At 35.7% G+C, this 14,687-nt stretch overlaps 2 protein-coding genes across 2 annotated transcripts; one reads left to right on the top strand and one right to left on the bottom strand.

Annotated features, from left to right (window-relative positions):
- Positions 1–150: 150 nt before the first annotated feature.
- On the bottom strand, positions 151–7,295 carry LOC128019814 (integral membrane protein 2B). Its single transcript, XM_052606077.1, has 7 exons — positions 7,083–7,295; positions 4,604–4,747; positions 3,685–3,747; positions 2,314–2,505; positions 1,376–1,486; positions 1,091–1,241; positions 151–879 (listed from the first exon to the last, which is right to left on the bottom strand). Exons 1-7 carry the CDS (start codon positions 7,155–7,157, stop codon positions 791–793), a joined length of 825 nt encoding a protein of 274 aa, XP_052462037.1. The 5' UTR covers positions 7,158–7,295; the 3' UTR covers positions 151–790.
- A 1,594-nt stretch (positions 7,296–8,889) lies between these two features.
- LOC128019812 (mediator of RNA polymerase II transcription subunit 4) lies at positions 8,890–13,519 on the top strand. The gene is made up of 7 exons (XM_052606074.1): positions 8,890–9,050; positions 9,258–9,324; positions 9,563–9,733; positions 10,405–10,462; positions 11,051–11,137; positions 11,259–11,390; positions 12,924–13,519. Exons 3-7 carry the CDS (start codon positions 9,608–9,610, stop codon positions 13,094–13,096), a joined length of 576 nt encoding a protein of 191 aa, XP_052462034.1. The 5' UTR covers positions 8,890–9,050; positions 9,258–9,324; positions 9,563–9,607; the 3' UTR covers positions 13,097–13,519.
- The last annotated feature ends 1,168 nt before the right edge of the window (positions 13,520–14,687 follow it).

The raw sequence follows: 14,687 nt of genomic DNA, 5'->3' as shown, positions 1-14,687 counted from the left end.
AAAATTTTTAAAAACCTTTCGCTTTTTTTTATTTTGCATTTATTGGATCAAAATTACAAAAGTACAAGCTGGAAAAAAAAATCCACCCCAAATATTTGAATAGTAGTTTATAACGACAAACCTAACTAAATATCACAGAAGCATGACAAAAGCATTTTGTCGGATTTTATTTTTGGTTTCTTATTTAAAAGCTTGTGTTTAAAGACAGAAAGGATTAAAGTTTAGAATCTTATCATAATATACAGATTTGCAAAGAACAAAATGCCATTTCAGATTGGAACATTTGGAGTCATTTTAAAGATAACGTTCTGTTTGTATGGTTATCCATATAATTTAAAACAATATTTATATAGGCAAATTAAATGCAAATTCAAGAATACCTGAAATTGTGACATTATGCACTTTAGCACATCAACATTGCTGAAACTGCATTTGCTGAAACTTTGGATAGTACAGTAGATAATGCAAATGTTAAAAATACAGGACTGTCTTACCATCTTAAAGTCAGATTGGACTTCTATATAGGCTAAAATCACCATTGTTAATCACTTATTGCTCTTGTGCAAAATATGTCCCTTATTAAATCTAATATTCATTTAAAAAAGCATTGTACATGTATTAACATGTATACTTAAAAACATAATACACCTCTTTGTGCAGAAAAGACAATTTCACATTTTAGATTTTAAAAAAATATATGTGAAAAGAAGGCCTACGATAGAAAAGGTTTTTACTGAATTAATGGAAGAGCTGAAGATCTGCTGTTCTTGTTCCTCATGGCTCATGATCTTCATGGCTCACAGATCAACGTCTCCACAACAAACTTGTTTTCAAAGTGGCGGATCTTGTGGCAGTTCAGGGCTTCACGTTTCTGCATACCTGCAGTGGAGCATTCAGCTTTCAGAAGTTTGAAAGTATATAAAACCTCAAATCAATGGTTAACATGAGAGGAAATAATGCGCGCCTCCTTCACTTATGCACATATTTGTGCTTAAAACTTTAAAATAGGATCCGCTGCGAACATGGAAACGTGTAACCACCATTTACAGTAAACACAGTCTTATCTAGTGGTCTGTTTGTGTCCACTTACCCAGTGTCATGTCTCGGTGCTGGAGTCTGTACGTGTCTTTGTCTTTGCATAGGTCATTGATGTAATAGCCCAGATCACTGGTGCTGTCCAGCCGCTCTGTAACCATCATCTCCTCTCGAATAATGTACGTCTGAGGAAGATACATCCCTGCCTGCAAAACACACAAAGAACATGTAAACCTAACATCTGAAATGCAGTTGTGTGAAAAATTCATCCAATCCAACACAAGAACCACTTATTGGCACAGATTCACAGCATCTCCCGTTATTGAATGTGGCTGGTTACCTTGATGTTGACCAGGAACTCTTGGAAATCTCTGGGCGGCATGACGATAGAGGTGTTGAGGGTGATGATGAAGCATTTGTTCAGATTCAGGTCGAGATAAGCAGTCAGTTTCTGACAGCACAGAATGACACACAAGGTTACTGACACAGAAACAGACAGATTGATTAAAACTGAGAAAATTATAGTATTAGTATTATAATCAAAGCCGAAACTAAATATTCAAGACTAAAATAGTTTTTTAACGAAAAATTAAAGAATTAGTCATTGACAAACCCATATTGATAAATTCTGTAATCTAAATGTCAGCCTATTAGAGTTTTGAGGGCCTTTTTTATAATGTGATGTTTGTAACTTAAAAATTTTAAGTTGTTTCACAGTGAAAAACAACCAATTATTATTATCTATTTATGTAATTAGTATTTGTGACAGTAAACGTACATTAAATGTACAATAACCGTACAACCGTTCAAAAGTTTGGCGCTGGTAAGATGTTTTTGAAAGAAGTCTCTTGTGCATTTATTTAACCAAAAATACAGTTAAATAGTAATGTGAAATATAAAATAGCTGTTTTCCATTTTAAAATGTTATTTATTCCTGTTATGTTACATTCAATGTCTTTACTGTCAACTTTGATAAATTCAGTGCAGCCTTGAGGAATACTAATAAAGTAATTAAAAAAATACTTATCAAGCCCAAATTTTTCCTAAAACAGGTTGTGATCTGGGAAGTATATATCAATCACATAGGATAATATTTCAAATATGATTCATCACAAATATTCATTTTGCAACCTATAATCTCAGACACTAAACATTTCAGAAAACCAGTTCATCCCTGCTAAATTTATAATGGATATGAATCCAGCAGTGTGGCTGATAATATGTCAAAGGTGGTTATGACTGAACACTAAACGTGTGTTTGAGTGTGCATTTTTATACCATGGTGAAGTCATGCATGATGCCAGCGGAATCACCATCTCTGAACTCAGGTACTGGTACGTTGATGAGCTCCACCTCATCGTCTTCGAAAAATCTCACATTCTCTTCAAGCATCAGCGGCGTCTTATCCTCCTCCTCATCAATCTCATAGTCTTCATCACTGTATGGTAACCTGCACTCCCAGTGCCCATACTAATATAAGAAATACAAATAGCAGTCACATAAAATGGCAGAAAATTGTACACTTTTCAAAAGGCAAATCAATTTGTTTGTTGTGGAAGGAAGGTGCATGTCACAAGTGAAACAATATAATAGTTGAAAAAAAACAAAAAGCTTGATACAGAATTAAATTACAATTACAGATCCATAAATGGCTTGCCACTTGGAAAAATCTTTTAATCTTTTAGGATAAAGGCAAGTCATGACCTTTTCATGTTGACGTGTGCCTAATTTTGCTCACTTCTACCAAATGCCAGATGACTTTTTTTTTTTTTTTTTTTTGGAATTAATATGCCATAAAGTATTTGTAGTCACGTAATTTTAAACTCCATCTGCTGCCAATTCCCACTCGCCCATGGTCACACCTATGAGTGGACTTCATCACGGACCTGCCCCCCTCTGATGGTAACGCATGTATTCTTGTTGTCTTTTATCGATTTTCCGTCGTCTTTGGGACTTTGGGATTCCTGAGCACATAGTATCAGATCGGGGTCCCCAGTTTATGTCAAAGGTATGGAAAACATTCCTGACCCTCCTGTGTGTGACTGTGAGTCTCTCATCCTGATACCATCCCCAGTCGATTGGGCAGATAAAGAGAAAGATCCAGGAATTTGGACCTTTCCTATGAACCTTCTGCCATGGCCGCCAGAACTGAGTCTGGACAAAAGGATTGGCTATCCACCAGAGACATCACGATGTGCCTGCCATGCAAGAAGCTTAGTCGTGGATACACTGGCCCCTTCACCATCACCTGACACATCAACCCGGTCACTTATCAACTGCACCAATTTTAGTATCTGGTCAGCTGGGAAGGTTATGGCCCAAAGGAATGCCCATGGGTCCCCGGAGACTAAATCCTCTATCCAGCCCTGCTCACAGCCTTCAACGATCCTCACCCTAATCTTCCTTTGCCCAGAGGAAGAGGTCGACCACCACAACATCCAGGTCCTACGCCACTGGGAGCAGGCAGTGAAGAGGGGTGGGGTACTGCCACAGAATTGCCAACCTCCAACATCAGCCAATCACAGTGCTCACCCTGATCAGAATTCTGATCACACATACTTGTTCAAACTCTATCAACAATTCCCTTCCTAAGTGTCTCCAGTGTTCTCTGTCTAGAAACCTGTGAAAAGGCATGACCTTTATACTCACCTCTGGGAAACGCATGTAGTCATCCTCCCTCTCCGCCACTCTGCCATCCATGATCCCCTGAACCTATACAGATGGATTCTGTAAGTGTATGTACACTGTAGGCAGAACTATGAACATACGAACATCATTTACACTCTTGCAACGGACAGTAAAGAGCACAGAAAATATTTCAGTATGCAAATGGATTACACAGTTTCTGGATGAATTGACAGTAGTGCAAGTAATAACAAGTTTGAAGTTTAATGTTTTTATCTTGTTGTAAATAAATAAATAAATCAGTCAGATCTAGTAATGAGGAGGGGGAGGAGTCTGTGTGTATGGTGGGGGGGGGGGGGGGGTTGATGGGTGTCAGAGGGCAGAGTTCAGTACGGAGTCAGGGTGAGAAGAGTCCCTGAGAATGCTGTGAGCTCGACGTAGACAGCGTTTCCTCTGGATGTCCTCAATAGCAGGAAGTGGCGTCCCTGTGATGCATTGGGCAGTTTCACCACCCTCTGCAGTGCCTTGAGGTCAGCCCATGAGCAGTTTCACTTCCCATATCAGACATTTGCTGGCAGTGCTTGATTTATGCTTAGTTTGTGAATCTGTGACCCATTTCTGGGTCAAAACCCCCAGCTGAAAATCCCTGCTTCAAAAAACACTGCTTCAAGGCTTAGACTGATTATGAATTAAATGTTATAGAAACGAATTAAAGTGAAGATAAACATCAATGCAAGAAGACAAGTTAGATGTTCCGATGTTTCGATTTTGATATCACTATAGTAACATCAATTATCTCACCATAAGCACATAGTATCTACAAAGACTAAAGATACAAAATGTAATCCTAAACTTAGAGAACAGTTTTGGAGAATTTTATGTTTCCTCTTTCAAAGAAATAAGAGCTGCACTTGGATGCTCTAGAGTCGTTTCAAAGACTTACATGACTTTGCATAAAGATGCTTTGGTATTTATACAGGAGGGCTGCTCCCACCACTACACCAGAGACGATGAGAGCCAACCCCAGATAGAAGCAGCACCACAACACCTTAGACCGAGGACGCCCCGACACCGCTGCCTCGGGATCCTGCAAACAAATGAGAGCTACAACTTTACATTCAAACTATTATTTGGATACATAGATTGATGATAAGGGTTTCTTGAACATCAAAAATTTTAATTTCTGAAGGTTCACATGACATGAAGACTGGAAGAAAGGTTGCTGAAAAAACCAGCTGTCGTCATCCAAGAGGTATATTCAATTTTAAAATAAATCAATTAAAGTTTTAAAGAATTAAAGTAGTCTATCCGAGTTACAGAGAGAATTTCCAAAGTACTAAACAAAATATGAAAATTATTGTATAGAGATTCATTTTTCCTGGTTCAAATGAATGCCTGATTTTATTCACTATGCACAATATACAGAATATGCAATAGGGCCTGACTCTCCCCATCTGACCTGCACCCTAAACTTTCAGTCTTGTCCCAGTAGACATTCAATCACCACTCACAGACAGCAGATATTATCTGCCATGAAATACACAACAAATGAACCCAGAAAAAGTCTACTCAGAGCCTATTTACACAGAAATGAGGACAAATGGGAGTTTTGAGACAAACGGAACAAAAGAAAAAAAGAAGTGAGATCCACAATGCATCTCTGGTTTCAAGTCAAGAGGCATTAAAACAGTCAGCAAATTCTACAAAAAGTCATGAGGAGGAAAAATGATCGAACTCTACTTAAATGCTTCTTCACTCAAACAGTAACTGCATACAAGCACAAGCATGCAGTGAAAGAGAAGGTTAACCAAACAGTTTCTATTTGATTAGCAGAAGGGGAATTTAAGTTACTATCAGAATGATAAAAAGAGATAACTTCAGTTCCACAGTAAAATCAGATAAAATTGCACTATATTTACAGTACATATGGTTTATGCTTGGATTAAGCATTTTGGTTTCTTTCTTTATTTTTCCATTTTTAAAAATTTGGTTTCATTCATATAGAACCTTTCCACAGCTCAAGGACACTACAGTTGAGATACAGCCGGGAAATCAACTCAAAACCACAATCAAATGGTATAGACAAGCAGTAGAATAGTTTTTAGTTCTACACTTAGTCAAACTTTTGTATTCTTGGCTTGCAGTTCTTGCTTGCTTGTGCAATACACAAATTTTCTTTAAAGTTGCGTGTATCATAAACTTGTCTGGGAGTGCAGAAACTAAACATGCTTCAACTCGTCTTTCTTTCACAACCCACGAAAAGCACTAACATATGTAACAGTGAAGTCTCCTGTTAAGTGAGGATTTTTAAAATGTGTTGTGAAAAAAGCTAAATGGTTAAGTCCACTTTGCAGGAACCTTGGTCCAATTTAATGCACCTACTGCGTTACAATTTCAGTTTTACTTTTACAAATGGCCCCCTTATATTCGGAGTTACCAGCACCACTGGCCCATAGTCTAACATTGATTTGATCATTTTTAACCCACATGCAGTTATTTAAAATCATTCATACTTGTGAGTAAATTTTCCAATATTTGGCCTTACACACAGGAAAACCTTCTATACCTGTTCTCCATTTTCTGTTCTATCATATTCTGTTCTTTACTATTCTTTTTTACTAATAACAACAATAACAATCATATTTATTATGTATTTGTAATATATGACGTTTCAATTGTCATAATATTTAATATTAAATATTTTTTCAACAAAAAAAGTATCAAATAGCTTTTTTTTCTATCAGTGTACATATATAAACCTTGTAGAAAAAGTGAAGCAACAACAGGCTGTGTAAGTTGGCAACACACACACAAAGTATAACCTGTTCAGGCAGTTTTACATCCAACATTACAAGGAAATAATGCATTATTATGCACAATGAAAAAAAAAAAAAATCGTTCCATGGTAAAATGTTTCTGTCAAAATAACATAGTAATTAATTACAATTAATTTAACCTTACTTAATGTAAAAATCAGAAAAAAAAGACATACTGAATAATATATATTTTTCCTCTGTGTACTAATTAAGGCAACTCTTTATATAAAAGGGCATGTTGTTCAATTAATTTTATAGAGGTGGGGAAAAAATTCGGTAACATTTTACCATGGTATTAGTGATTATCCGTCTTTGACAAAAACTTTGTCAGCCATTGTATAACATTTTCACTGAACCTAAACAAAGTTTGAAGCGCAAACCTGAACAAAGAAACACATTTACTTCTGCATTTAGGACACTTGAGGCACTTTGCGACACTCTCTATACTTCTCTTAAGATAATATAACATCAATGTGCACAGATACGTTTTCAGTTAAAAGGGCTTAATAACGACATAATATTGAACGCAACATTTTTAAAATGCGCTCGCGCAATTGAATAGAAATACATTTACATCAAGATGTATTAGTAATTACAGTAATTTACCTCTCCATCAGGAATGAGGCTTTCCTTCTTTGGATCCTTGAAGGCGAGAGCGTTGCTAAAAGAAACTTTAACCATGCTGAAAAGTTTATGTAAATGGATGTTTCCGCGAAACCGAGGAAGAATATAAATACAGAGCAAAATGAAAGCGTTGAGTTTCCTGATCAGAGGCGAAGTCTGTGAGTGCGTGCGTGCGTGCGTGCGCGCGTGTGTGTGTGTGTGTGCGTGAGTGTGTGACGCACATTAACAGATCACAACATCAACAGCTCTCACTGCCTCTAGTGACAAGTACCAGAAAATCAACCTGCTACACCAGCACTATGGCAATCACTTTTAACATGTGTTTCTCAATACATTGTTAGAATTACCAGTAGCCTGTAGGCCTTCTTTTAATTACAGTTAAATGTAGAATTTCTAAGGAAACAATTCTAGAACAACTAGTAATCTGGGCCTAGAAGGCCTCAGTCAGCAGACTTCCAGGTGGGCCTTGGGATCATTTAAAAGAAGCTTTGAATGAAGCCAAAACAATAAGCTTTGAATATTGTCAGACGGTGTGGGGCCTTGGACTTAGAAGGCTGAGAACCACTGCAAAAAATAAAATAAAAAAAATAATAAAAAAAATAAACCTAAATAAATAAATAAACATGATGTTGTTGTTAACAGTACACAATTTTATTGTAACTGTTTAGATGATTTAATAACAGGTTTACATGGCTAGGTTTCAATTAAATTCTAAACAGTAATGTTTACAATGTTACTTTAAGAAGGGAAGTGGGTTTTCATTACTGACAAATAGTTACATGGCTCCAAATATTTGAGAGCAGTGGCACATGACGCCACTCATTTTCTACAGATGATGGTGGATAAATAAAAAATGACTATTGTTTTACATTAGCAGAGCAGTTACTAATACATTTACACATGCATTTCTTGTTAATATACATTTGGCAGTAAAAGCACTGAGTTTGATTTGGGAAGCATACAAAATGTATTAACAATAGTGCAAAATCTCTCTCTCTCTCTCTCTCTCTCTCTATGTTTTTAAATTATTCTATTTTTAAATGTTGACTACCATTATTCTTCTATAGTATTATACTGAACTGACAGACAAGTTCAGTGATTAAAAGTGATAAAAGGCTCTTTACTATTAGGCCTATCTTCTGTCGCAAATTAAAGTTTGTTTTTCAAGGGATTTATATTAGCGTACTTCATACGCAGAAAAATTTGATTTTTTAATGATTTGACATTTTATAATAGAGATTATAACATCAAAATATAAAGCACAAATGTGGAAATAAATTAATACCATTTGAAGTGGGGTTTTTTTTGTATCTGTTTACCACAAAGTATATTTTGGTCATCCCATTAAAAAATAAGTTGGATAATTTTCAGATCTTTAAAGTGCTGGAAATAGGTGGGTGAAATACTTGAAAGTCATTGAATTTCTCTTTCAAAAGGTTTTACAAAACCTGAAATGAATAATGTAATAACATTCTGCGGCGAATTCAAACATTTGTATCTTCTTTCATCTCTATCCAAAAAAATAAATAAAAATAAAAATAAAATAACGTAGATAGTAAAATATGTTAATTTCAGTGACTCTTAAATAACATGGTAATCTAAATAAATATTCTTAATCGGTAAATACTGTCCGATCCTCACCAGCGCTGAGAAGATGAACGAGTAAACACCAATGGCATCTACAAGTGACAAATATTGCTGTCATACTTGTAGTATTCCCAGTCGTTTGCTCTGTTACCCCGCACTTTTACAGTTATATGAACACCACAGATAATATTTCATCGAGAGCGATTGCGGTCCTTCTGCCAGCAGGCGTCACTGTCTGACTCACGCGCATACGTTTTATTTCTCACGCACGCGCAAGAGAGGACAAACAGTCATGGCGGCGGCGGAGAAATCCACGAAAGAGAAGCTTTTATCCACTCTGGATGATATTGAAGTTTTATCCAGGTTTGTCTTCATATATTCTGCATGTTTGTAAATAAATTGTTGTGTGCTGGATTAGATAATAATCGAATAAATAAGACACAGTCTCCTTTGCCCACTCGAGTCAATTCTTTTCACAACTAATAACACATGTACTTACTTGTACACTACTACGTTGCCTTTCACACACAGCTCCTCCTTGGTTCTTTTATTTTGTTGTTTGTTTTGCAGAGAGCTGATAGAGATGCTGGCGCTGGCCAGGACACAGAAACTGCCCCAGCCTGGAGAGGACACTGAGGTGAGAGACACTCTACACACACAAGTACAGACCACACTCAATTAGTGGTAGGTATCTGATATCTACAGGTTTCGAAATTCAGATTTGGCCAGGGAAAAATAAAAACATCCTGAGAAATCCTTGACATTTTGGTTAGCTGTTTAATTAGTTTCATATTAGCATTATTATTGCCTTGGGAGTTGATTTGTGCTTGATGGACTATCAATGGCAGTGTAGTGCATGAATTGACTGTGTGCAGATACTGTAGCTGCTGGTGCAGAGAGATAGAGAGTTCCAGGAGCTGATGCAGACGGCGGTGGAGCAGGGGAAAGTGCACCAGGAGATGCAGGCACTGGAGAAGGAAGTCGAGAAGAGAGACAGCGATATCCAGCAGCTCCAGAAACAGCTCAAAGAGGCTGAGCATATACTGGTAACTGACATGAGCCAATGCACATTTATTGCAGTAACATTCAGCTACACACCACAGAATATCACTTTTTGTGTAGCTTTAAAAATGGTTAAGAATAATGTAGGCTTTGCATCTCGATGTTGTTAAAAATTAACTATTTTTATGATTTAAGTTTTGACTTTGTCAATATTTTATTTTTAACAATAACAACTGCTTATTATTTTCTTGTGAGTTTGATTTGAGGTTCTTTGAGAGATGAATTGCATTACATAGTTGACAAATGACTTGACTAATGTATTTTGATACATTTGAAATCCCAATGAGGACACTTAAAAAAAAAACACTTTTAATGTGTCTAATATTCTTATATGTACTTACTATAAGAGTTATGCAGGAGTTATGCAGTAGTTATAAAGTAATACAGTTATACAGTAGTTATACAGTAAAACAGTTATTCAGGAGTTATACAGTAAATGATGTATAATTGCAAACACTTAACCCTAGATTTAAACCTTAAACCTATAGTATGTTGTTAACTAATATTAACCAATATGTATTTGTGTATTTAAACTGTAACAAGGACACTATAATAAAGTGCAACCCACACAGTCTTTTTATACAAACTGTGTTTGACACAATATTTATGAATCCGTTCTTTAAACTGAAAATAACTGTTTTTCATTAATCATCAGGCCACTGCTGTCTACCAAGCCAAAGAAAAACTGAAGTCTATTGAAAAGGCCAGAAAAGGTATTATGATGGTTTGAAAATGAAGACCATATTTTCTGTAAAATAAGTCACACCTGACTTTAAGTCGCACCAGGTCAAGTTTGCTTTAAGAGGAAGCATCATTGTACAAGACATTTTATTATTGCATTCAGAAACATACACACTGTAAAGATGGATTGTAGTTTCCCTCACACCACAACAAATCCTATAAATTGATTTAATGATATTCATAACTGAACAGGAATGTAAAATATAAAGCAAACATTAATTATAGTAGCATTCATTTTTTAAAGGAATTTATTCAAACTGACAGTGAAACTACTGCCATGTGGCAAAGGCACTTTACACAAACATGGACTCGCGTTTGCTTGACATGAATTTCATTACATTAGCCTCTTTGGATTTGAAGTCGCAGCAGGTTTCAGATAATTTAAAATGTGACTTATATTGTGGAAAATATGCGAGTTGTCAGTAAAATTTATTCACTCACAAGAAAGAGATGCAGATAATTGTATTTCATTTATTTGATTAAATATATTGATATAGCATAGTATCAAATAGATTCTGTTCTAGTGGTGTCTCACTATTTCTGTTGTTTGTTTTCACTAGGGAGTATCTCTTCAGAGGAGATCATCAAATACGCTCACAGGATCAGTGCCAGTAATGCAGTGTGCGCTCCTCTCAACTGGCTTCCAGGTAAATACAGTTTTTTTTTTTCTGTGTCCATGTATTTTATTAAACTCTTTCAAACATTTGATTTCCTAAGAAACATTTTCGATTGTATTTGTAAGTTCTCATGATGTGCGTGTATGTGTAGGTGATCCCCGCAGGCCGTACCCCACTGATCTGGAGATGCGCAGTGGAATACTGGGTAACATGAGCAACATGTCCACCAACGGAGTGAACGGGCACCTGCCTGGAGACGCATTGGCTGCTGGGAGATTACCAGGCAGGTTCACTCTTCTGTTCAGATGTTCGTTTCATTTGTCCACACTGAATTAGGAGCACAAAAAATTCAGGAGCACTTTCTGATCAATAATCAAAAATTCTGATCAAAAATTAGCTTTCCTATTACAAGGTCATATTTGATTTTTTTTTTTTTTTTAGCTTAATTAAAAGTATTTTATCTTTTGGTAAATTAAGTTTGATTAAGTTTTTTTTTTTTTTAATTTAAACAGAATAAGGGCAAGTTGAATAAGTTAGAAATCAAACGAAATCAGTATTAACTAATTTGAACAGAGGAACACAGTAGTGGTTTGTAGGTATATTTTCAGATGTGAGGTGGCATGAGTGCAGTTTAGTTCATAAATGTATGTTGAGATTAATATTTCAAAAAGATATTAAATATTAAATGATTTAACTGAAATTATACTTAAAAAATTAGACTAAAACTGCCAGTAGGTGGTGGCAAGTAGCTGATTTCATCACTGAATCATTCATTGTGTGAATGGCTGTTTAAGTGAATCATTGACTCACTAGATTAGTTTAAAAACACAGGTTTTAAATGAAACAGCGCTGTGTTGTTTTGGAGATATGCAGTGACTCAGCTCTGACTTTGTTTGAAGCTATTTTGGTTGGTGAAATAGAGCAAAATCAGGCAATAAGTCACTTAATATTAACTTCTTGTTTATTGACCTCATGTATTAAATCAATATCACATTTGCAAACTCCCTAAATAATTTACTTAATTCACTTAAAGCTGTCACTCTCCTTAGTTCATTGCAATCTCACAAAGTTCCATAATGATAAAACGAAGATCCCTACACTAGACAATGAACTTCTTATTTTTTATTGTGTCTACACTTTGTTTGTTATAATGAAAGATACAAAACGCCGGTGTTTTGAGCAGTGAGTGGATTTTGATTAACAGTTTGGTTAAGAAATCAACATATTTGTGACCCTGGAGCACAAAACCAGTCTTAAGTGTCAATTTTTCAAAACTTGATTTATACATTATCTGACAGCTGAGCTAAACTTCCCATTGATGTATAGTTTGTGATACAACTATTTGAAAATCTGGAGTCTGAGGGTGCAAAAAAAGTCAAAATACTGAGAAAATAGCCTTGAAAGTTGTCCAGATGAAGTTCTTAGCAATGTACATAACTAATCCAAAATGTGTTTTTATATTTATGGTAGGAAATTTGCTAAATATCTTAATGGAACATGATTTTTACTTAATATCCTAATGATTTTTGGCATGAAAGAAAAATGTCATTTTGACCCATACGATGGGTTTTGTTGTCCAGGGTCATAAATATCTGTGCTGTGCTGCATTACTCAATGCTGCAAACACAGCTTGTGAGAAGAGACCTTTAATGCTACCCAGACACACTGGTGCGCATAAATATTTTTTCATTGTTCCACGCAGTAGTTTTCAGTCCCAAATGTAACTTAAATGGTTGCACTGTAGAGCCTTGGGCTATGTACTTCCTTGATGTTAATTTTTTGATAATGCCCCCCCCCCCCCCCTCTTCACTTTTAGATATTCTAACCCCACAGTATCCCTGGCAGTCCGCTGATGTTTCCATGGGGATTCTGCCTCCTCACCATGGCAACGATTTTGGCCTGGAGCCACCTGGTCATAACAAGGAAAATGAAGATGATGTTGAGGCCATGTCAACAGATTCCTCCAGCAGCAGCAGTGACTCAGACTGAGTGTGTGTGACCGCAGTAACTTGAGTTTGTCTAACTGAACAGCCTGAAAGTGTATTGTGTGCATCTTGTTTCTGTGATTTGTGGACTTCCAGGTGGCTACATATACTGCTTTCAGGAGGACCAAACCTATACAGGTCCTCTTTTCAGCAAAGCTTCATTTGGCTGGATGTGTTTTACAAATATGCTTGTTTTTTCACTCTCCAGATGCCTGCAGTCATCATTTGTTTGTGTAGATTCATCCCACTGGCCTCAAATGTCACCAATGCATTATTTTCATTGTGTGAAGAGTGACTGGCTCATTGGCAATTATTTGTTATCTAGTGAAGCGTTACAGTTTCTGGTTTACCGCTGAAATATAAATAGCAATGTAAATACCTCAGAACTTTCAGACTCTGTAAATAAAACTTTTTTTTTAATATATAATACTGTTTTAATTAAATTTTTTACTCTTTTGTACATACTGAAGTTGAACCATATTCGAGGAATGGATCTTTAAATGACTCTTCAGGTCCAGTTTTCCAATACATGTATATACATTGACCTCTGTAAATGCTTGCACAGATCCTATACTCTGTGCATGAGCACAGTTTATAGACTGTCCACTTAAATGTATTACAGTACTTGCAAAGCATATCAGTTTTGATATTGCTCTAACATTCTGGTTAGGGTTTATTTGAAACTCCAGCACTTTATAAAACTTTTTTTATATTAACATATGACACCGAAACTCTGTTTTAAAGATATTTTTTTTAGACTTGGGTATTTTTGTTTAGTTTAAACCTCAAAGATTAATTTCAAATTATCCAGAATCTGCTACTGAGACGGAGTATTCAAAATGCAACCATAGAAATTTCAAGTACACTTATTTGCATATCGGTTATTTGGTTAAGATGACTTGAGATTGGAGCACACTCAGCACAGAAGATGACTTATTTATTTATGCATCTATTAAGTGCATTACCATCAATCTCAGTCTCTTTCTCCTTACCTATTCATTTATAAATGAGTTTCTAGTCTAACTACAGTAATATTTTACATGGTTTAAATGCACTTTTCTTTTTGCTCTATGAGCACAGGTATTTCCTTTAGGAAGTTATGTAGTTTGAATTGAATTTAGAATTTTTGCAAACACAATTTAGACAAGCTATGGAATGTGTTCGAAAAGTTGTTTAAAGATAATTCAAAATTTCTGACTTAGTTATATAGACTGTTTCAACGGCAACAACATAAACCGTCTATTGCACACATGGATATTGGGTTTATTTTTTACTTTAATCACTGAATATATTTCCGGTCGGGCTCAGACAGGTGTAAGTTCAGGTAGTTAAGCATTGGCCACCAGATGGCGCATTAACACTAGTAATTAGCCAGCACAGCTTCTTTAATCATTTTAGACTGGCATTAATAAATAACCCATGTCTTGTGTTGCCAAAAGCAAAGATACCAGTAACGTTTGATTATGCTTATTTATATAGTATGCACAAAATGCTGTAGTTTGTTCAAATACATGTAGTATCAGGCAAATATATGACAATAAGCTATTATGAATAATAATTATTATAAATAATACATAACCATTCCTATCTACCCT

The sequence above is a fragment of the Carassius gibelio genome, chromosome A9, assembly GCF_023724105.1.
Source record: "Carassius gibelio isolate Cgi1373 ecotype wild population from Czech Republic chromosome A9, carGib1.2-hapl.c, whole genome shotgun sequence".
Lineage (NCBI taxonomy): Eukaryota > Metazoa > Chordata > Actinopteri > Cypriniformes > Cyprinidae > Carassius > Carassius gibelio.
This window is presented reverse-complemented; position numbering and strand designations above follow the sequence as displayed.